The 23,235-nt window shown below is 45.0% G+C and overlaps 8 protein-coding genes across 8 annotated transcripts; 5 read left to right on the top strand and 3 right to left on the bottom strand.

Annotated features, from left to right (window-relative positions):
* Window positions 1–1,373: 1,373 nt before the first annotated feature.
* SPPG_07200 (uncharacterized protein) lies at window positions 1,374–2,111 on the bottom strand (the record flags this gene model as incomplete). Its single annotated transcript, XM_016755370.1, has 1 exon — window positions 1,374–2,111. One exon carries the CDS (start codon window positions 2,109–2,111, stop codon window positions 1,374–1,376), a length of 738 nt encoding a protein of 245 aa, XP_016605313.1.
* Window positions 2,112–2,908: 797 nt separating this feature from the next.
* SPPG_07199 (uncharacterized protein) lies at window positions 2,909–4,186 on the bottom strand (the record flags this gene model as incomplete). Its single annotated transcript, XM_016755369.1, has 1 exon — window positions 2,909–4,186. The coding sequence occupies one exon, from the start codon at window positions 4,184–4,186 to the stop codon at window positions 2,909–2,911; it is 1,278 nt and encodes a 425-aa protein (XP_016605312.1).
* Window positions 4,187–9,292: 5,106 nt separating this feature from the next.
* SPPG_07198 (uncharacterized protein) lies at window positions 9,293–9,952 on the top strand (the record flags this gene model as incomplete). The annotated part of the gene is made up of 1 exon (XM_016755368.1): window positions 9,293–9,952. The coding sequence occupies one exon, from the start codon at window positions 9,293–9,295 to the stop codon at window positions 9,950–9,952; it is 660 nt and encodes a 219-aa protein (XP_016605311.1).
* A 1,361-nt stretch (window positions 9,953–11,313) lies between these two features.
* Window positions 11,314–13,164, bottom strand: SPPG_07197 (phenylalanine-tRNA ligase). The gene is made up of 5 exons (XM_016755367.1): window positions 12,971–13,164; window positions 12,164–12,910; window positions 11,829–12,103; window positions 11,684–11,757; window positions 11,314–11,618 (listed from the first exon to the last, which is right to left on the bottom strand). The coding sequence occupies exons 1-5, from the start codon at window positions 13,146–13,148 to the stop codon at window positions 11,534–11,536; spliced, it is 1,359 nt and encodes a 452-aa protein (XP_016605310.1). The 5' UTR covers window positions 13,149–13,164; the 3' UTR covers window positions 11,314–11,533.
* Window positions 13,165–13,273: 109 nt separating this feature from the next.
* Window positions 13,274–14,615, top strand: SPPG_07196 (dolichyl-phosphate beta-D-mannosyltransferase). Its single transcript, XM_016755366.1, has 7 exons — window positions 13,274–13,432; window positions 13,491–13,590; window positions 13,666–13,699; window positions 13,770–13,846; window positions 13,908–13,933; window positions 14,005–14,169; window positions 14,225–14,615. Exons 1-7 carry the CDS (start codon window positions 13,335–13,337, stop codon window positions 14,442–14,444), a joined length of 720 nt encoding a protein of 239 aa, XP_016605309.1. The 5' UTR covers window positions 13,274–13,334; the 3' UTR covers window positions 14,445–14,615.
* A 906-nt stretch (window positions 14,616–15,521) lies between these two features.
* Window positions 15,522–18,174, top strand: SPPG_07194 (uncharacterized protein). The gene is made up of 7 exons (XM_016755365.1): window positions 15,522–16,018; window positions 16,090–17,072; window positions 17,138–17,243; window positions 17,309–17,407; window positions 17,472–17,520; window positions 17,588–17,761; window positions 17,826–18,174. The coding sequence occupies exons 2-7, from the start codon at window positions 16,799–16,801 to the stop codon at window positions 17,979–17,981; spliced, it is 858 nt and encodes a 285-aa protein (XP_016605308.1). The 5' UTR covers window positions 15,522–16,018; window positions 16,090–16,798; the 3' UTR covers window positions 17,982–18,174.
* Window positions 18,175–19,413: 1,239 nt separating this feature from the next.
* Window positions 19,414–20,000, top strand: SPPG_09452 (uncharacterized protein; the record flags this gene model as incomplete). Its single annotated transcript, XM_016757618.1, has 2 exons — window positions 19,414–19,531; window positions 19,590–20,000. The coding sequence occupies 2 exons, from the start codon at window positions 19,414–19,416 to the stop codon at window positions 19,925–19,927; spliced, it is 456 nt and encodes a 151-aa protein (XP_016605307.1). The 3' UTR covers window positions 19,928–20,000.
* Window positions 20,001–20,189: 189 nt separating this feature from the next.
* On the top strand, window positions 20,190–23,235 carry SPPG_07193 (pentatricopeptide repeat domain-containing protein; the record flags this gene model as incomplete). The annotated part of the gene is made up of 1 exon (XM_016755364.1): window positions 20,190–23,235. A coding segment is annotated over exon 1 (2,725 nt), but the record flags the coding sequence as incomplete, so codon positions are not given.

Here is a 23,235-nt window from a genome sequence, read left to right as displayed (position 1 = left end):
AAATGACTATCAAGGTCGTCCATTGCATCCTCTGCTAGATGAAGGATCATTGCCTTTTCAGCCCTTGTAGTGTTACGTGCTATTTTTGACACCAATTTGATATAATTGTTATATGTATGCTCATTTGTCCATTTTTCCTTGATCCTGCTAATGAGTATCTCAGGTGTTTGGAACAAGGAAAGAAGATTGTTGCCTTTGAGTTGATTTAGACGCGATTTATCCTGTTTCTTGGTGTTGGGTGACTGCTGAATCCTGTCAAGGATGGCATGTAGCATTTCATATAGAGCCGACTTGGCATCAATGGATTGGTGGTCTTGTTGCATTTTCAGGGCTGATCTGTATTCTAAGAATAGAAGCCGGTTTACCTCTTATATAGACATTTTATTTCATGTTTTATCAATAGATTTTCTCCATCTATCGACCTATGCCAGAACATGTTGTCTTTGATGCCGAATCATCTATTGTAGATAAGATTTTTCCTCTAGTCAAACAACTGTACCGGATTCTTGCCAATGCTTCTGGGAAATCACCCACACCACCACCTGATGGTAAGACGATCAATATAATGTTAGCGGAAGATGAACCTGTTTTAAGATCAATGTTTACGAGGTTCTGGAAGAGAGAACCTAATGTTACGGTATTCACAGCATCTGACAGTATTGAGGCCGTTGAACTCTTTAAAAAGCAATGATTTAATATCATTTTTGTTGATATCGACATGCCTTACAAAAATGGAGTGGAAGTAACACATGAAATAAGACCGTATGAGAGGGAACACAATCTAGATCAAACGCCTATAATAGGAGTGTCCGGATTCATGGAGCGTCAGTATGAGGAACAGGCTTTGGCTGCCAGTATGAACAAATTTGTATCAAAAGGAACAGGGTATCAATTGAAAGATATTTACAGAATCGTTGTAGAATACTGTGGAGAGCCAGTTACAAAGACCTAACAACACATGGAACGAGGCAAATGGAATCGATAGAAACTTTTTGTATTTCTATGTAAGGGTTATAACCTGATTATATTCCCCCTTGGGGAATATCACTATGCCTTTCCCTAGAAGCTTCCCAACTCTTGGATTGAGCTAGTTTTTCCTCGGCTAACTTTCCACGTAGAGCGGGAAGAAGCTGTAGAGCTTCCTCTTTCTTATGAGCTTTCATGTTCCTGATAAACTGAAGCCATGTAAACCCCATTACAGCCATCGGAAGCTTCTTTTGGTTCATCGGATTTTTTGCCAGATTTCTTTGTTCTTCATACCATTCACCCAACAGATGTAAATCAGCGTCACAATCTGCTATCTTTACTAAACTTGGTTTCTCACAAAAAACTGGAAGAACTCCAGCACCAAGCATATCGACCATCTTATTCCATCATCTAGCATCATTGTCTTTGGTCAGATAGAAGTTGTAATAGCAGACGTAACATAAAGCTTTCAGGAAAACCTGCATGCTTTTGGCATTTTGCAGATTGTGCAGTTCTTTGAACAATGACTCCTGATTGATGATACTGCACACCTTTGCGATTGATATTTTCACCTCATCAATTACATCGAAACATGCATTGTGATTCTCTATATGTTCGATCCATGGTTTTATTGTGTCGTATTTGCCGAAATTTATAACTTTTGTTTGTTTTCTTTTCCTGAAGTCCTCGGGTACTTCTATGGTCATACGTTTGGCTTCGGCATTACAGAGGCGATCTTCCAAATCGCGTATTTGTTTTTTATATTCTTCATTCTCAGCCGCCAAATTCTGAATCTGAACCACTGCTTCGCCATGCCACTGATCCATCTTTGATATGTACGTTTCCTGCTCTTTCAACAATTCGTTAAGGCACTTTGTTTCACGGACTGCAAAATGCGCAGTGTCCATGTCTAAGGTTTCTCCATTTTTCACCACATGGGACAGTTTCATCAGCATTTCATTACAAGCGCTCATTTGGTATGGCAGAGGAGCATCAATGCATAATTCCGTGAAAAAATCAACAATTAATTTTTGAGATGCATCGAGTTGCTTAGGCTTTGTGGGACGGTGAGAGGTGGAATGTCGATTAGGCTTTGCGGGTTGAGATGTACTTGCAGCAAGGTTTGTAGATGCTTGTGATGGCATGGCTTCCATCTAAACTAAGTTGAGATGTACTGCTGCATTTCTTCTGGCTTTTTATGTGATCAGTTTAGTACATGACTTTGCTGAATAGCTTACTTAGTATTGTGATAAAATAAGTAACAAAGAAGATCAGGTCACATAATCTTATCGATAAGATGCACTTTCTTCTGGCAGTTGCACCCTGAAAAATGTTGTACTTAAAAAAAAGCATATTAACTTGAAGTAAACCTTGAAAATATGAATTCAAACCGCCAACAACGTGAATGTTGTGAATGTCTTGGATGTCATAAAATGATTCCTTGGATCAGGTGTTGTCCTAGGTGCAGCAACTGTTACAGAAAGTGGTTGGAAGAATGTGCGAACCAACTTCCGAGATTTAACATCCTTGCAGATAGTGGAGATGAAAGCGAATGATCACCACTGTAGTTTATTTCTGTCAACAAGCCTGACATCCTCTAGTTCGTCCTAGCTTGTTCTAGTTTTTCAAAGGCTAGGAATTTCTCTCTCTACATGTATGTAGTATAATATACATATAAGAATGAATATTTTTTATTTATTAGTAGTATAGTATACCCTACATACCGAAAGACAAGAATCCTAGCCATTCTAGCCCATTTTCCGGCATCAAATCTCACAAATGGTTTCAATTTTCAATTTTTAATTTCAAAAATGAATTTTTTTTGAAAAGTAGAGAAGACCGGGCAAAAAAAGGGCTAGGATTCTAGAGCTGTTTTTGCAGAGTGGCGAGTGAAAATGGCGATCTCCTGAAAAAGCCCTAGTTCTAGGAAATCCAATTTGTTTCATGCCCCAGCCCACCGAGAATGTAGGAAATCTTTTTCGACCTCTTCATATGATATGGCTATCTCTTCTTTCTCTTCCTCACTTTCTTCCTCACTTTCTTCATCCTTTTTCAACATAGCACCTTTCCAGCCTCTGAGATTTTTCTTCTCGATCCATATCTGTCGTTTCGAGTTTGATGGTGGGAACATTGAATCCATGAGTTCATACACCTGTCTAACAAGTTGTGGTGTCTTTGTAAAGGCCTTATCTTTGCAAAATTCGGTGAAAGACATATCTAATGTCTTCACGAGTACAGCATTTGTATCATCTGCAGGCTCGATCATATTGCTAATAAACTGCAATGGGATGTTCTGAGATACTCTGTATTTTTCAACCCGTTCCAATATATCATCTGGATGAACATTTTTCTTCACGCCCTCGGTTTTGTAATCAGTGATGTAAGTCTTGACCAGGAGTGCAAGAAAAGTATTGGCACAATCAAGTATCTGCTTAGTGAACCCATCAACGAGTGGTCTTTCTTCAGGCTTCTCAGGGTCTGGATTGTGAACAAAACGAGCATTACATGGGATAACTATGACCTTTTGCCAAAAGCCATTAGTCTTATCGAGGATCTGCAGTAGATCATTCACAGCAATGAATATCTTGACCCACAGATCAATTTCTCTTTGTTCGTTGTGCAACTGTTGACCGCTTGTTGAATCACCTCCAGCCGTCATCTTTAAAAACTCAGTGTATAGTGTTTTTTCCTCCAGTTTGGTTAAAAAGCCACCACGTTTGAACAACAACGCCATCAAGGATGGAGAAGCAGCCTGAGCATTGAGGTTAGGTTTTGGTACTTGTGCTGTCGGTAGCATAGTGCCGTAATCTCCTAGTACCTTCTTCATTAATTTAATGAGTGTCGATTTAGCGTTATTGCCACTCCCATCAAAGAAATAAAACTGCTGATCTTCATTATTGCTGCTTAGAGCCGAGGACAGTGCTTTCAACAGGAACTTTTTATGTTCTTCATTATCCAGTGTGAAGTCATTTAAAAACTTTTCAACAAGTGCTTTTTTCTCCTGAGGATGTTCATCATAGTCGAGGTAGGTGATCTTCGTAGACATTTTTGAATAGTCACTTGGCTTTGCCTTGTGAAACTTTCCCTTTTTGAGATCGTAGACTCCATTTACACAGTGTAGCAAGTGTTTCTTTTGATTAAACAGTTCGTCCTTTCGTGTATCCCTAACGAGTTCAAAGAATGAGGCCAAGTGATCATTCTTTTTCTTGACCATAGACATGGAATAGACTAAAGAATTACAGATCCCCTGGCATTCACTCCATACGTCCTCTTCATCTTGGCTTAGTTTATTACAAATTAGAGCAAGTTCCTTTAAACGATGAACATAGTCATCAAGGATCGGATGCATAATGACATTCTTGTCTTCTTCACGCCAGATCCCGATACTCTGATCATACATGAGCCATTTGTTATGTTTTTCTGTAGGAAAGACTCAATCCTTGAGTTCTTTATGAAGGGTCTCAGAAACAGCACGGTTGGTGACATCCATTCCCTCGACTAGTTCTTTTGTAAGTGGATGAAAGTCGTGATACATCTGCTCATAGTTTTTTGAGATGCATCTTGAGAACCCTTTCCCTGGTCTACAGACAAATTGAAGCGTAGACCCATTTCGGACAAGGAAAGGATGATTGGTATTGTTAACATGCCGTCTGTCACAAATTGAGCAATCATAGGGCGCACTTGCTGTGATAATGTACAGATTGTTGTGATCTGGGCTTGAAGAGATGGAGAAACAGTCTTTCCAGAACTCGCTTTTTTTGAACATTTCAATGTCTTCATTGCTGACTTCATTGTTTAAGTGCGGCGATTCTGTAAACTCCTGAGCCTCAAAATGTTGAGGATGTTTGCCATGTGCATCAAGAATGTTCTTAAGAATCCAGTTTGGCAAAGGAGCCATTGGCACCTTGAAACCCTCCTTTGTGTCCCATTCATAGCGTTGACATCCCTTCTTGCTGGGCAGAACCATTACGTAACCGCCTTTTGTCCGAATGTCAACTGCGATAACAGAGCCATCTTCCCGCGTCATGCATGCTGTCCAATTTTTCAAGATACTTTCGCCATCCTTACCACTCAAAGAAAAGTAAAAGTGTTTTCCTCCACTGGGTGTGGTGAGTGAGAGTGTAGTGGGCAAAGGTTCATTTTGCTCAACCAGTTCTGCAAAGTCGACTGTTCCGAGGGCTTCACTATAGATTTTACTTTTGGATCATTGCGCAGGTGGCTTTGCGTCAACATCCACAACAATATAGTCATCAGATACCAGTAAACTGAGATTGCAATCCGGTTGCCATTGTTCATGTTTAGGAAAATCTCTTTTGAACAGGTATGAAGGACCACTCCACTTGCCTAAAGGACATTTGTCCTCGACAGATGCGGGGATAGGATTGAATGAAGGATTAGCACGCTTCATTTTCTTGGCAGTTTGGAAAAGCAGTGTTTGTGGCATGGTTTGAATTCGGTGATATATCTGTATAACACACGGACGTATGTATTTAAGTAGCTTTTTTTTGTTCCAGAAAAACTCGACAAATGTGATGAAAAAAAAGACACTACTTAAATGATTTGCCTCATAGTATAGTAAAACAACATACCACTAATGCATTCGAAATTTGACTACATTGCCACAGTGAACCGATTCGGTAATGAGACCTCGATCCACGCACCATCGATAAGGAGACTCGCCAAAGACCTATCATTATGTCACCTAATGGTTAGAAAGTTGGTCAAGGGCGACAAGAGAACCTTGTGGCATGATTTTATAACAATAAGTAGGGTACCAAAAACAGACAAAACGGCCATTTAAAGATATAGACAATAAACAGTGGTAAGTATATTGAACACGCATGACATCATATTTCAATACATTCACAAGGGAACTACTGAATGAATCTTTGAGCGATTTATTTGAGGAAGCCATTTGGGAATGGAAGGTTGAGAGTTTTCACTTAGACAAGGAAAACTGCTGCCTTTGTACACATCCCATCAAAGAGAACTGTTTTGTCCAGAACATCTATACCGGAAAGGTACTTGTCATTGGCAACTGCTGTATAAAGTGGTTTTTCCCAGATGAAGAGGTGGAAAGGGCAGCCAAGATGAGACAGGAACTTGTCAATATGACGCGGAAATGTTTACTGTGTGAAAAACGGTATAAGAAAGAAGGTGTGCTCAACAATGAAGTATGTGATTTTTGTCATTCCCAGAATCTAAAATGTACAGTATGTGAGCAATATTTTCATTGTTCCGATGAAAAAGAGCGTACATGGAAGACAATGTGTCTACCAGACTGGCAGAAAAGCAAAGGGATGGCTATTACCACCACGTGTTCTGCAAGGACAAGTCAGAGGAAAACCAGAGATTGTGCACAGGAAGGCTGCAAGAAAAGAATCCACTTAACAGAGCCAGCATGGAAAATCTACTGCATAAAACATTACAAAAGGCGCTAGGGGGTATAACCGAGAACAATTGAAGGTAGAGATGGTAGAAAAAGTAGCAGTAAGAAGCTAGAGCAGTGAAAGGAAAAAGAATTCCTAGTACATCCTAGCTCGTCCTAGTTTTTCGATGGCTAGGTTTTTTTCTCTCTACATTTATGTAGTATAATTTAACATATAATAATAGATATTTTTATTTATTAGTAGTATAATATACCCTACATACCGAAAGACAAGAATCCTAGCCATTCTAGCCCATTTTCCCGGGTCAAATCTCACAAATGGAATCAAATTTCAATTTTGAAAAAAAAAAATGAAATTTTTTTGAAAAGTAGAGAAGACCGGGCAAAAAAAGGGCTAGGATTCTAGAGCTGTTTTTGTGGAGCAGTGAGCGAAAATGGGCATGTTGTGAAAAAGCCCTAGTTCTAGGATTTTTTCCAGCATCTCCATTAGTTTCCCTTTTTTGCGAAAGGTTACTATCGATGGAAAGGTCACATGAAATATGAGGGAAAGTATTGATAGAATCATTATTCTTCAAAGGAAACATAAGGAAACATACGGATCAGATGGGACATAAAAGAAGGCCATCTTATTGATAAGATGGGAGAGTTCCTTTTCCGTTTATAAAAGAGGGTCGCCAGTCTCCCCCCAGTCCCTCCCCAGCTCGAAGCCTTCTTTTCAAAAACGATTCCATATACAACTGCAATTAACAATGGACTATGCAAATGATTGTGTGCTGGTGCCGAGATGGATATTGGAATGGTTGCTTTCAGGGAACAATGGACACCAAAGTCTAGAGCAAATCTGCATGGATTGTGGAAGGAGGTTTCAATTGTGAAGAATTGGACAGAAAGGATACAAGTTTCGATGCTATCCTTGTTGGAAGAGATATGTGGAGAGACGAGTCCACAGACGAGTCCACAAGCTATGATGTCGAAGGCTGAGAGATGGAGTCCCAAGATGAAGTGATATCATGGAGTCTTGAGAAGAAGCAAATGTCAAGTTAGAACCAGTGTTGACTTTGAATTAGGTGGAGTTTGGACATGTGAAATATTAGATGCGTAAAATTTTATGGGTAAGTGCACTATACTGCATATCATCCCTTCATCAATAGTCCCAGACTTGGACAAACACCTTGGAAGACTCAAAACACTTTGAAACACTCCAATGCATTGGGCAAACACCTTGGAAGACTCGAAACACTTTGAAACATTTTGAAACACTCCAATGCAATATGGCTTATTTATAAACCGGGTATATCATATTATAAGCCGGGTATATCATAATTATAAGCCGGCTGCTACAGTGCAAAATAAGCCCATTGGCTTATTTTGCACTGTAGCAATGACGCCTTTTGGCTAATAGCATGTAAATGCTCAAAGAGGATCCACGTATGGCCCCTCAAGAGCACCGCGACAGCTATTCAGGTTGCGGAACTCTTTATAGAATGCTACGTCCCATTGCATGGCATTCCGGAGACTATTATCTCGGACCATGACCCCAAGTTTATGAGTCGATTTTGGCAGGAGGTCTGCAAAAACCTAAAGATTAATCAAGAGCTCACCACAGCCTACCACCCTCAAGGTGATGGACAATCAGAGAGAGACAACGCAATGGTCTTGTAGGTCCTTACCACAATGGTCAACACCCGATTAGATGACTGGGACACCTTTCTTCTGGTTGCAGAATTCATTATCAACGATACAGTACATGAGGCGACAAAAATGACGTGATTCAGAATGGACCTAGGCTATGAGCCCCACAATCCACTGGTGGATATCATCAAAAGGCCATCAGAAACCAGAAATGCAGATGCGGAAGAGCTCTGTAAACACCTCGGTGACCTAAACATCCTTATCCGAGATCTGATGATCGAAGCCCAGGATTTGCAGAAAAGATATTATGATTTATCACAATGATATTTGGAGTTCCGGAGAGGAGATAAGGTGCTTCTGAGCATGAAAAACCTAGCAGGGTATGAGTCCAAGATTGCTCCGAAATGGCTGGGACCAGTCACGGTGATTGACTGTAACCCTCTCCACAACAACTACAAGTTAAAACTGCCAGACAAGATGAGATGACTTCACCCATGGTTTCACATATTGAAATTATGTCCGTACCAGAAGCCTGTCGACACCGAAACTGAGGGAAAGGTTGCGGAAGCTCAAACGGAGGATTCCGATGCTTCAGAAGGCGAGTTCGAAGTGGAAGCAATTGCCATTGGCTTATTTTGCACTGTAGCAGCGATAGTAGACCATTGAACCAGGCACGGAAAGTGTCAATTTTGAATATGTTGGGCCGGATATCCACCCCATGAGGATACATGGGAATCAGAGGAAGACCTAACAGAGGCTTCTGAAGCCTTAGAAGAGTACTGGAGATCCAGAGCTCCCACTAGCACACTAGTAGAGGACTCTTTGGTAGTCAGCCTTGAAGGCGATGCCCCAGAAGATATGGCTTATGCTTCTGACCACCAATGCTTCGCGGTTTATCCAGACAATAGCTCACATGATAATCATGCCCTCTCACCAGAAAGAAAACCAGTTTTGCATGGCTTACCTCACCAGTCGAGAATGCCACACCAAGCCTCCCGATCACACTTATGTGCATCCAAGCTGTCAAAATCAGCTGGCGACGACCTTAAAAGGACACCCCTGCATGCTCCCCCTCTTTTTTCTTCTTCAACTACCTATGACCTATCTCCCTTACAGACCTACTCTGCTTTGCAAACCTTTTCTATTGACACCAAAACACAAACTTTCATTTCCGACACCATGACCACCAATATCCGAGGACAATGAGGAGTCAGTATCCTCTCTACCCTTGAGGAAGGCTACCCCTGGGCAGAAGGAAGCAATGCCTTCGGAGCCGAGAACTCTATCGAGTGGCTCGGGGCAGCTATGGCCACCTGGGTTGAAGTTTGGATTCGTGAGTTGTTCAAAGACCCAAACAAACCCCTCAAACACTATCGTGGTGAAGATTGGGTGGTAGACGGGGCTTCGAAGCCGTATGCCATGAGCCAGCCCCTCACAATGCATATAGCAGAGCCCTACAGTAGGGCTTCCGATGGCGGTCAAGCAGCTGTCGGTATCATCGCTGATGCAAAAAAGATGGGGAAGAGATTACAGGACGTACCCTGCACTGCCTGGCTTGACGCTGGAGTCCCTCAACATGTGGCTGGAAACCCCAAAATGACCCGCTTCACCCTCTGGCCCAATCGTGAAGCCCATGATTTCATGGAGATAGCCATCGAAGCCACGAGAGCAGTATTGCTAAAGCTAGCCAACGCAGCTGAAACCACAGAAGAGCAGCTCCGTCCCAAACATCGGGAGCATGCCTATTACCACTTTCGAGCAGTTAACTTGAAAAGGGCCGCGGAGACATTCACAGCCCTTTATGTAACCCAAGCCAACGGTTCCAAGACCCCTGGAACCCCAGCTCCGGAAGCCACTGACCAAATTTGGTTCTGTGCAAATGTCATGGGGCATGCTACCATAATCTGGATGATCAATGAAGACAGCTTTGAAGCTGACGATGACTATCCAGTTGCATCATGGTAGAAGCGAGGTTCGGGCACTCACATACGAGTCGCTGAACCTTCTTTTTCGAAGGGGGGATGTAGCGAATGACTCTGATAAACCGGTTCGCTCAAAGGCATCAGGTGACCATGATTGAGGTTTCTGCAATTGTAACCTAAGCTTCGAAACCCCTAAGATCAAGCTCAGTTCTGGGCTACACCAGTGCAGCATGAAGGATACATTACGCAGCCATGATTGATCATGGCAATGGTCCGAGATGGGAAGATTGGACGCCGCCACCCTAATGAAGGCTACGGAAACTAGTGTAGACATTACTGTAGCATATTCTTGTATAAAAAGACGAATTCAATAAAATAAGTTGGCAGGCAGAAGCCATAGCGACACTAAATCCCCACAACTAGCTTCTCAACTCCAATCTTAGGTTACCAGGAACCTAACAGAGCACTTCAACGGCCTGATCACCCACACTGAAGCCTCTAAATCCTGCTCGGTTCACAACTAACTGACTCTCCTTGCCTCTTGCCCCCAATTCGCTACTGACGCCCAAAGAAAGGATTCGGAGACTACGATTCCTAGTATGGACACCCACATAACCTGCTAGGAGACCCAAGTTGTCTTTACCGTAGTCTACCTACAAAAAATCCGTTACAATTGGATTCACAACAACTGCGTAGGTGAGTGGATTGTCAACAAGAAAAGGCAGATTGAGCAACCAAATCTCTTCAAGAACCTTGCTCTCCAGTGGTGTTAAATCCAGCGACTCGGGCATGATATCAAAAAGAAAAACTGACTTTAAGTAGTGAAGCTGAGTAAAGAAAGCTTTCCGCACATCACTTTTCAGTGGCAGTTGCTGCTTCTGTCCCTTCACGTCGAGCGGCAGATTGATATATCGAAGGAGCATCTGCATGAAATGCTCTTGAACATTGACTTTCAGGTTCATCATCATACTTGCTGTCAGGTAATTGATTGACTGCTGCTCGCCTCATAGATTTGGATGAACGAAGCTGATGATGTGGCAGTACCATTGAACATATGGCAGCAAACAATCCCGCCATGCCTTCTTTGCTTCCTTTCTTGGATGCCAAGCCTCCCCCTTGTTGAGAAGATACAGGATGGCTTCGATTGTATCTTCATTTACTGTGGGAAAGGTTGGTGCAGATAGGATGTAGAATTTCAGCACGTGGGAAGTGTGGTCGGTGAGTTGATGGATGATGGCAATGTAATCTAGCAGCCGTTGGTGGTAGATCTCATTTGGCAGGAAAGCTTTTGCAAAAAGTTTTGTTGCAGGTATGTAAGGTGGGTTTGTCAAGTTTTTCAAGCTTTTGCTTTTTCTTTGGCGGCATGATGATTGGAATAGAAAAATGGATGAAAACCTGGGAAATGGGCAGAGAAGGCGGGTTTATATAGAAATATGACAACTGCGCATTGGACCTGTTTTTCAATGGTGGAGCAACTGCAGAATATTCAATCCATTCGTTGCCGCACGTATTGGACCCGTTTTTTGGTTTATCTTCGTGAGGTTCACAATAAATGTGGTTAATTCAACTGGCTGCAATGCTCCGTGGCACTGACATTTCTATTTTCCCACACACTATGTTTCCATCACCGCAACTCCACTCCCAATCGTTCCTTGGTAACCTGGCGGACTTGGTCTTGTATGCGATCCACCTCTTCATTAGTGAATGTCCTGCATCCAGCCACTTTATTACAAATAGCACAATCAAGGTGGTTATCAATGGCAGGTCAACGCACCTGTCCATGGACCGATAGTTGATCCGAAAACATCGGCTCGTCCGTTTAGTTTTGGGATGTTGGAATTGATCAATCTAAGAAAATCCATAGCTCAGTCGATGCCCAAGGGGGATCTAATTCCTCACAGGCCAAATATCACACGCACCAACTCGACATTTTCCGCTAAATCCCCAGCAACATCGCGAACAACTTCCGCAAAATCATTGTCATGAAACGTTTCCGAACACCAGAACGAGATATCTTTATAGCACGCAGGGTATTTGGAAAAGGGTTGGAATTTGACGATTTGGCCCGATGAGAATTGGGAAATGAAGCGATCATCGGTTGACCAGAAAAGTCGAATATCGGGAATGTCGAACATGACCATGGCGATACGTTCGAGACCGAGTCCAAAGGCCCAACCAATACGGTCAGAGTTGCCTGTTTTGTGATCATCGGTTCAGTCATTGCCTAACGATTGGCGAACACTTGGAAGCGCACCTGATTTATCCAAAATCTCTTGCTGCATGACACCGCAACCCAACAGTTCCAGCCAGTTTCCTCTATAAAACACTTCCATCTCCCAGCTCGGACTCGTAAAGGGAAAGTACGCTTCAATCCACCTGATCTGCAAATCTTTCTCCTCTCTAAATAAATCCCTCACCATCCCCTCCAACGAATGCCGTAAATGCAGGTCCACCAACTGTGCCTCGCGAGTAGTATGTGCAGGCTGAATAGGATTTGACTCTGAAAGTACAGCACCTTGTATTGCGCTTGTCTCTGAATCCACCTTCGCTTCCTCCTCAATTTTTTTCTTGTCAAATGTCCGGATTCCCTCCATTTGATGAAACACTGGGTAATGGCTCACATCAATCTCGTCCCTTCTGTAGACATCGGCTGTAAGGAGGTACCCGTCAGCCTTTCGTGTTTTTAGTACATCGGATTGATGGGCACTTGTATGAGTGCGAAGGACTGTGTTTGTATTGACGTAGTACGTATCGGTGGCGGCACGACCCGGATGGTCGGGCGTAAAGAGGAGAGAGTCAAAATTTTGATGAACTGTTACTACTGGGTCCATTGAGTCCATGACAGCATAGTCCCTAAAATGGCTTTCAATGCGGCGTTTGAGAATGTTGATGGGATGATTGCGTTGCAGATGGAGTCGTCGTGTGGTTTTGGATACGATGGTTGGTGATACATTTGTCGCCGAGTCTGTTGGATGAAGGCGGCCAAGGATCTCAATGTGTCCTGGGTAGGCAGTAGTTGTTAGCAGATGCCCTGATAACGGGTAAGTAGAGAAGCTCCTACCATCGGTCGTCGGCTGGCTTTGGGAAGCGGCCGCTGTCGAATATAAACAGCCGACCCATCCAGTCCTCGCACTTACGGGAGATATCGGCTGACAAGGCGCGGTAGTACGACATCTAGCATATAGAACGTTAGATACAGTCCGCCACCGAGGTATAGGCCTTGTGCACTGTCGAAGCATGGCGACATGCAACCAAGGCAAGGATTCGCCAGAGGAGGAAGTTGAAAGATGGTTGGTGAGTCACCGACGTGTCGCCATGACAACAATAATGCTTACGCGCAGCACACGTCCAGCGGTCCCGCCGAAGCAACCTTCTCGCCCAAACACTTCATTATTGCCTCATTATTTCCCTACTTTTCACCCACCATGCACAGCCCAAAGTATTCTGTACTTCTTCCTACGTACAACGAGCGCCAGAACCTCCCTATAATAACATGGCTCTTGGTGAAAGCGTTCACTGACGCGTAAGTCTTGCCCTAAACACGCACTCGCTGAACACCAAGCTAACTCCCTGCAATGTAGACAGCTGAAATACGAGATCATTGTTATCGATGACGCGTCTCCAGATGGTACTTTGGAAGTGGCCAAACAGTTGCAGAAAGTTTATGGGGAGGACCATATTGTGCGTGAAACGTAGCTGTCGTGTCTTGTTGCTAGAACGCCTCACCCTTACTGTCAATGTCGACGTTGCTGACAGGTTCTGCGGCCGCGAGCGGGAAAATTGGGATTGGGTATGTGAATAGTGTGTGTTTTGATAATGATTGTTCTGCCAGTGGTCATACGTTAACATCCAAATCACAGGTACCGCATACGTGCATGGTATACAACATTCGACTGGCGATTACATTTTTATTATGGATGCGGATATGTCACATCACGTAGGTTAGATACGCAGCCAGTGAGGAAGTGACAACTTTAACCATTCTGTGGCATCTACAGCCCAAATTCATTCCGGAATTTGTGAGGTAGGGAATCGTACTGCCCAGTTTGTGAATCCAGGAAAACTCATGTTTGCCCATTTTTCCTTTTCGCTAAGGTTACAAGCAAAGTACAATTACGATGTTGTCACAGGAACAAGATACCGTAGCGGAGGAGGAGTACATGGATGGGACCTCCGTCGGAAACTGACATCGAGGGTGGCCAACTATCTGGCTGACGTGCTACTCAATCCCGGGGTCAGTGATTTGACGGGCAGTTTTCGGTAAGAGGCACCGTTTCCACGGCGGTCAGTCGGCACTCACGCTCATTCAAATTAGACTCTATAAAACGGATGTTTTGAAAAACCTCATTTCAGTGACCAAATCGAAGGGTTACGTCTTTCAGATGGAGATGATGGTCCGCGCACGTCAGTTCCATTACTCCATCGGTGAGGTGCCAATCACTTTTGTCGATCGGGTGTACGGAGAGTCGAAACTAGGCGCAGATGAGATAGTACAGTATCTCAAGGGACTGTGGGCCCTCTTTACCGATGTTTGAAAAGTATTGCTGCCGAATTACCGACATAGGAGCGTTGCCATGAGAGTTTGGTGCACAGATTACACAATGATCGGTATTTACAAGAGGGAGATCAAAACAGTACATATATGTACAGCTATATATACATAGACAAATAGCAATTCACAGACGTTTTGTCCGTTGCTTCATCCACCGCGCTCTTGCCAGCACAACCGCCAGCACACCCATTACACAGCCAATCGTAACCCCGGCTCTTGCCAAAACTATTCCCCAGTTCCATCTAACTTTTATGACTTTTCGCGCTCCTTTCCACCAACCCAATTCCCTGATCAACATCCGATCATCGACAACAATGACCTGTAGAGGTCTTCGGCAAACGGGACAGCGCCTCCCGAATCTCCGCATCCTAAACCATTTGCTCATGCATTCTATATGTGCTACGTGTGCATGAATTTTACAGAAGCTTTGTAAGGCTCCAAAGGTGGGCGCGCCGGTCGTATTTTCGTCGTTCAGTCCAACACCCAAGCAAACGACGCAATCTTCATCATGGGCATCAGGCGGAGGGCTGTACCCTCGTATTGTCATAACAACTGGCCCCAATACCGTATGCGAGAGTATCAGGTACATCAACTCGTCAAGCGCAACAGTCACAAACGTCCCACCGACGAGAACGGGTATGAAGCCTTTCCTTCCACCGTCCGGTATTCTTACGCCGTTGACTCCCCAGACAACTCCGTACGCGACGACGAGGTGCCAGCAAGCAAGCACTCTTCGTTCATCCTCTGCAGAACCCCAACCGCGTTGTTGGAGGAGCAGCGAAGCCTTTGACCAGGATGCGCAGGCCCAAGCGAGCAAGACAATATTTAAAGCAAGATGAGGTGTAGGTGTGGGTGTAGGGGGGCGCAGGGAAAGTGAGGATGAGAACCACCATATCTTGAGAGCCGATAGGCAGACGTCTTGAAGGAGCATGGCTGTTGTGCAAGTTCAATGTCAAGATGGGGTTGTGGAGGAACAGTTGGTTTAATGCTGTGCTAATCGCCGATTTGACACGTGAGTCGTATGAAGGTCAACAAACAGCATCGTTGACGGTTGCGTCAATGCTTGCAAACTATCAGCTACTATGTATGCTTTGTCGACCAGCTCTAAAGACATTTATCTTCCTGTGCTTATGCTTCGCTTCATCATCTTCGCGCTGCATTACATTGATCAAATTCTTTGGTGATCTGGGCGATAATCTCTCCATATACGTGCGGTCTTGACATGTTTTCCTTCATAATGAGAGGCCAAATATCATTGGAAAGCAAAGTAGTTTTTGGAACATTTACGACTTCGACTTGACCCATGATTCAGCCATCTGCAGCTGCCGTCGACAACAACAAGTAGACATAGGGACTGTGATAGAACCTCAGGACATGGCCTTGAAAGCAGGATCGAATAAAAGCTTACAAGAACGATGAGCCATAGTCTGTGGGGCTCAATCGAGTTGCCAAGTTGGTTGCAGTGTCGACCTGGTCTGTACTTGTGATTTGAAAATACACAGTGGTGAACGAGTTTGTGAGGAAATATAATTCAACCAGAAAGCAAAGAGTCTACTTGTAAGTACCCCTCATTTATTAGGTTGATCCAAAAGAATAACCTACCTGTTGATTAACTTACCTGTCCAAAGCCCTCCCTCAGCTCTTAAAGCTTCATTGGGACCCACTCGACTATCGCAAGCAATCAGTCTTTGTCCTCCTGTCCCGGGATTCGAACACTGGATAGTTGAGTTCGCATGTCTGCGGCTTAACCACTTGGCTATTCTGCCTCCGTTAGTCTTTATATTGTGTTGCTTTTTAGGGGGATGTGCACTTTCGCGCACGCGGAGAACGTTGGACCTTGGATGCTGCGCGCAAGCAACGCGTTGGCACGTGACTGATTAGGTCAGGATTTGAAAGATGCAAACAGGAATGACTTTGCTGATAGCCAGAGTTGTGATGCAACGGCTGGCTGGCTCGGTTCATGGCTTGACCTTATGGAGCCAAGCTGAAGCCGAAGCCGTCAAAAGTACGGATCTGGAGCCAAGCTGAGGAAATGGCTCGGCTCAGCCTACGGCATCACTACTTGTGAAGCAGAAGAAAGAGTCCACGAAATTTATCATGATATAAGCTAGCACCCCTGAGGAGCTTGTTAGAGTATGTGATGCTGATACTACGGGATAACCTCGGCAACACCCCTTGGGATCGTCTCCATTTGCACTCTTGGGACGGCAATGAACGAGCCGAACCAAACGACCAACCCGACAATGTCCCTGTCTGCTAGTTGCCCTGGCAACGCGCCGAACCAAGTTTAGCAGCTGGAAATGACCTCTCAGCTTGAGTGATCTACGATTGTTCACCATGTTGCGTCGGAACATATGGATATCCCCGCGATGCCTCAGTCATGCTTTACTTGGCAGGAATGTACCGTCTCATCCATTCCGGCCGCTACTTCCTGCCGCACGTAACCTCCACATCCAACACTTCCCATCCAGCGACGTAAGACGCAAGATTCAGGCGAACCGAACAACAACCCAGGCTACTTTGGGACCCTCTCTTCATCCACTGGGCTTGAGATTCGCTAGTGCAAAGCAACAGCTTATGCGTGGACGACCTGTTGATTTGAATATCGCTGGTAGTTGACACGTTGATATTTACGGTCCCGTCGCTTAGGTGTCGTTTTTGACATGTGCCCTTCAGACCCGTTTGTACCCTACCCATCCGGAAAAAGGCCTCCTCTTCTGTCAGAGGAAGGCAAGGAGTATGCAAAACGGCGGCTGCGAGCCCTATTTATATCTTTCATCTCGTGGGTATAAGCAATTCAGATCTGTTTTTGGGTGCGGAAGATTCTTATATCTTTGACGTTGTTAGTGCGTGGCGAGTGAGAACGCACATTAAGGGATGGAAACCTAAACCTTTTGCGTATGAGGCCCAAGAATTGTATACTGCAATGAATCATGCTTTTGCCAAGTGCGTATATACTTGAACCCACGTTTTTTTTTGACGTTTGGAGGGCTCATTTACTACTTGACAGAGGAGACAAGGATGAATTGCGGTGTTTTGTCACGGACAGCATGCTTGCTGTAAGTGTAACGTCCTCATTGACTCAAAAGATATTGAATCACTGAACCGTAAATGATGTTGTACTAGAACTTGAATGCAGACATGAAAGCCGCTAGTAGGGTGGGCAGATACGAATGGAAATCACACGGTCAGTTTGAACACCCAACTACCGTGCACATTGCAGCCGTCAAAGTGCAGTTTGAGAAGGGTGGACCACAGTACCATCTAGCCCAAGTCACTGTCAAAGTCTCTTTGAAGCAGGTAACTTCGTTTGATTGGTAGGTTACTCCACTGTCAGCTAAACGAGATGCTTCTTCTTCTCTAGTCTGTGGCGTTTTACAACAAGAATAATGTCTTAGTAGGTGGCAACCCGAACGATATCAAGAATGTCACCGAGTATATTGTGATGGAGCGATGGTTGGATAATCCTGAGTTGGATGAGGATTGGAGGATAGCCGGCAAGATTATTCCCCCATTCTGATTTTTCTGACACCTGAAACCCAGAGTAGCCAGCGTATTTATTTCCACACTAGAATGAGTTGTTTGCGAGTGGATGGAATTGTATCAAGCTTATATGTAGCGTAGGAACAGATTAGAACACATTCATGACATTTTCTACATGATGACCACCCGGCGGATGCACACCCTCACGCGCTCCGTGAGAACTCTCAAGTAACACCATTGCCCTATTCTTTTCACTCCACCGCACTGCATCAAGTCACTGATACGTATATGTTTGCGGACAATAGCTGAGCACATATGGAATGAGGTGGCGGCAGTCAGAAGGGAGATCGGTGGAAAACAGTGATCGGTTCATCTGCGGAAGTGACATAAGCACATGGTCACATGACCGTACAAAGAGCCCGTTAAGCTGCCTTGGGTCTCGGAAATCTCACTCTTGTGATGCTCCTAAAGTATTCTCGTAAAGTCTGCTATCATCAAAGTGGTTCAACATGGTTGGGCGATGGGCTACTCTCAAGATTGCTTGCAGCCATCAACTTTGGTGGGAACGCCAGCTCACCTTGAGTACGATGGGCTCCAGCTGCAGTGCTGGGGTTTAACCACTGTCCGCACGGCCTCTGGAAAACTGTCAAAGGCACCTGGGCAAAGTCCCGGATTTTTCAGACTCTGAGCCAACATCGCTCTTCTGCCACACAGGTTCTCTAATCATCTATTTGCATGGGATCTTGCTAAGCAGATATTCTGACTTGACTGGTCTGGGGTGATTGGAACAACATGAGGGTCCTCCCATCGCCAGATATTTGAAGTATTCTTCAAACCGGTAGATCCTGCCCTTCCATGAAGTAATATCATTCCCAGCCGAGTGCCAGCTGCGGCGTGGTTCATCGGGTTTTATTCCCCACTCTGCTATCACATACTGATCATCCTTTTCTTCATTGTCATGATTATTCGGTGCATCTTATTACTCTTTGCATGTCGCATCGACGCTATCGAGGACTATAGAGGACCAAATTTGAGACTTTTTCTTTATATTGATTGTACTATAATGATTTACTTTACCTAGGCGGCCAATGTTTTACTACCTTCCAAAATTCGCAAGATTTCAGTGGTAGTTCCATTAAGAATGGGGCTACTAGCTGATGATTTAGAGATGTTGAATTTGTCCTGCAAATATGGTCAAAAAAATGTCCAATGCCGATGTTTAATCCTAACTCATTTATTAGTATTTGTTACCGTGTTAACTAGGAGTGATTTATTGCACATACTTTCTTTTACTTACTTTAATAATTAGGATTGGCATCTAGTCCTTCAAATGGGTCAATTCTAATCTTTGGTGACTTTAGTTCTCATACTGGGGAGTGACTCGGTTGGAACACACGGATGAAACAGGCAAAAAGATTAAAAGCATTATATGTCTATGCGATCTGATGGGTTCACGTTCGTTATGCAAAATGACACTGAACAGCGGTCAACGCTTGCCAAATGAGATTATCATCCACATTCTGAACTTTTGTAACGTGCACACTCTACGGGTTATGGAAACCGCAAGTAAGGAGATGCGGCAATTAGGTGTGTTCCCATCCATCTTGTTTTGGAGAGACAGAAGGTGCTCACAATTGCAACCCAGTAAACGTCGCATTCCAAACCCTGGCACTTAGTATATGGCCTGATGAGTATACGAAAGAGCTGCTGGAGTTGACAACGCAGGAAGACCCGGCTGCATTTTACGTTCCGTACAGCAATCAGAATATGATAGTCCAATCTGTATGGAGAAGATATTACGATCATCGAACTGTGTGGTCATCAAATGGTAAACACATCAGTCACAGTCGAGGAGGCTCCTATTACGAGACAGACTGGACGAATTTACACGGATTGTCGTTCTTGATGAAAGAGAAGACAAGAGTATTAGAATATCATTTTGCAGAAGCTATTCGCTTAATTGAAGAGAACAGAAGGAAATGAATATTTATTTTGGCTGCAGAAGCAACATTGTACTGAATAAACAATGCGAGAAAAGAAACTGATTCCTTGCCAGTAATCGCCTTTTGCGCAAATACCTGCGGAGCCGGTGCATTGCTCGCCTACCCGCTGCTGCTCTCCTCCAGCAGTTTGCTGCAGAGCAAAAACAAGCGACTGGGCTTACCATTGCTATAGCAACAATATAATCACGTGCATTTTCTATGACAGTCGGAATCGCCCGAGCGAAATGGATCTGGAGAAACGCGGGCAAAGGGGAGAAAGCATTGGGCACCAAGTAAATTGTGTCATCGCTATTAGCGCTCCTCTGACCTGAGGTTTGGTGTCGGCTAGGGAAATAGGGTTGTGCACATTTGCGTCTTTAGGGTTCTTGGCGGAGTTGTCTTTCTCTTTGCGCATTGTGTAAACAGGGGAGCTCTCGCCGCAACACTCGCCCCGCTAGCACCTAACCGCATCCTGATGCGCTCACAAAGGACTTGCCCGTCTTGCGGCCTTTCTCTCCTTCCAGTCCCTTTGCCGCCAGTAAAGCACGCGCTAAACGACAGTACCGACCATACATTTGCGATTGATGAGCTTCGCGGCCACGTACCGCCTGCTGCCGCTAGCAACATTCGAAAGCCTTACCAACATCTTTACTCTCAACAGCAGCTTCTCGCTATGTCCGTCTATGCGTCAACGATACCCATATCTCACCCGAAGCGGCCGCGTTGCGATAATTGGGGGACAATGTTTGAAATGGAGGCAAATGTCGTCCTCCGGAAGGCAACCTTGCGAACGTCAGCGGAAGACAATGCAAAAACATGGCCATGTGCAAAGCCAAGGGCGGGGTCGACAAGACACTGTGGCTCAAAGGAAGGAGGAGCTTCATCATCACGGCAGAGTGCGGCATGTTCACATAGGAATAGCTGGCGAACTGGCTTGCGTTGTGGGTACAGATAGTGTTACGTGTTCCTTTCACAGTAACCACTTTGCTCATGAAAGCCGCGAGCATTGTGTAAGTCTGGGAAGGAATGGCGGCGGGGTCGATGAGAGTGGAGAACGTATGTCGGTGAAGCACGAGGGAGGTAGTGGGAAGGCACTTTTGGTCCATGAAATAGTCGAGGAGCTTCGAGCGCACCTTAGAGATTTAACTCATGTCGATGCAAGCAGGGTATGGTGGCTTCTCGTACATGGGTCTCGGTACGGTGCGGACCAAATGACGAATCTCGGTCTAATTCTGGAATTGCTGACCCGTGAAGAGATCCGTGCTGTGATCAATGCATTGCGAAGACTGCCTAGTCCGCATAAGGCGCTGAAGCTAATTTATAAACTAATTCGCTGGATGAAGGCAGCTGGACTGAAGCCGAATGCCGACGAATGGAACGTAATTGTTTGGTTGTACCTATGGCGCCTAGGACAAGACCTGGACAAGACCCACAGGCTTTGCAGACGGCTGGGCAGTAGGAGATATGGCGAGCCAAATATGGATACCTGGATTTTGTTTTATGAAAGAGCCGTCGCGTCTCGAGATCGGAGAGGCATGGATTGGGTGGTCGCAGAAATGCGGCAACAAAGTGCACTTATCGATACGAGAGTGGTGTGTCAATTCCTAAAAGCTCATGCTGCCGAAGGTGACATTGCCGGTGCTCTACACCTATATCGAATGTTACCCTCCCTCGGCATTATACCCGACTTGTCGATCTACCAGCAGCTGATTGCGCTTGCTTCTCGGAATAGGAACCCGCTAATTGCCTGTCAGCTCTATGAAGAAATGTTAAATCAAGGAATTCAGCCCACTGTCGCAGTTTTCAATTCCATTATCAATGCTCACTTAAAACGAGGGCAGGGTGTTCAGAATTGGTTAAAGCGGATGAAAGACAATGAGTTCAAGCCGAATGTCGCGACCGTTACTATCCTCTTGCACAACAAACTAGCAAGGGGAAATACAACGAACGACGTATTCCCTACCTTCGAATCCATTTTCAACGACGAAAAGCAGGAAGTGGACATGGTATTTGCCTCGGTTGCCATCGACTACTTTGTCGGTGTAGGTCGGCTAGTGGAGGCGCGCACACTGTACAATGCCATGGTAGCGCGGAAGATTCAACCTGACCCATCAATATACGGATCCTTGATCCGTGGCTATCTCATTGAGCGTGATGAAATCTCTGCTGAAGAAATGATCAGGGAAATGGCGCGGGACGACGTAAAGCCCGATAGGTATATGATGACAAAATTGATCGACGGCTATCTACGACGTAACGACTTCGACACTGCCTCTCGTGCATACCGTGAGATGCTTCGGAGCACCGGCCTGCGTAATATCCGCGCAGCTGGTATTCGACCGGACTCGCACGTGCTTTCTGCATTTCTTGCCTCCTTCGCCCGCCTTAAAGATCCGGAGACCGCCCTGAAAGTTTTTGTTGAGATGCGAACAAATGGGGTCAAACCTGATGCAGCGGCGTATACCCAACTTATGTCATTATTTATTCACGATGTGTCCGTTGTACGCCAACTGTGGGCGGATCTCCAAGCAACTGGGGTGACGCCAGATGAAGAATGCTTTCGCATCCTGTTGGTGGCCACCATTCAAGATGACGCAGATGTCTCTGATATCAAACAAATATTCGACGATATGACGCGGCACAACGTGGAACCGAACTCACGCATCTTTAGTGAGCTAACAGCCCCGCAGGGTCAATTTGGAGAACTGCCTATGACGCAAGCGGTTTTTGATCGGATGCGAGCAACCAACATAAAGCCGACTGTTTATGCATACGGACGAATCATACGAGTGCATGCCTGGGAAGGGAACTTTGAGCAGGCAGAGTCCTATTTTCGCATGACACGGCAACACGGGCTTTTGCCTAATGTACATACGTATAATTCTATTATTCGTGGGTTTATCCGGTGGAAACGGTGGGAAAAGGCGCTGGAGTATCATGGAATGCTAATCGCGGAAGGGTGTCCGAGACTAGCAGAGTTGGAGCATCGGATGGAGGAAGTGAGGAGAGCGGTTGGAGAAGAGGAGTGGGAAAGGCATTTGACGGCAGGAAAGGCAACTTTGGTGAAGAGGTCAGCTGACACTGTGCCGGCGTCCTTGGCGGCGAAGGAACGACTACCGAACTTTCCGTGTTCCACGTTAAATGTCACTAGCACGCTTGCCAGGTTACTTTTCGGCGATGGCGACGATGCGCAGGAAGGTTGCAGCAAGGACGGCTCCCTGGAAGCTCTAACAGATGTCTTTTCATCACCTTTACCTGACAAGACGGTGCGGGTTCAAGTCGTGCATGAAGTTGATGTTGAGGACCGGG

The sequence above is a fragment of the Spizellomyces punctatus genome (genome assembly GCF_000182565.1).
Source record: "Spizellomyces punctatus DAOM BR117 chromosome Unknown supercont1.15, whole genome shotgun sequence".
In the NCBI taxonomy this organism is placed as follows: Eukaryota; Fungi; Chytridiomycota; class Chytridiomycetes; order Spizellomycetales; family Spizellomycetaceae; genus Spizellomyces; species Spizellomyces punctatus.
The sequence above is the reverse complement of the archived record's forward strand: the minus strand, read 5'-3'. Positions and strand labels throughout refer to the sequence as shown.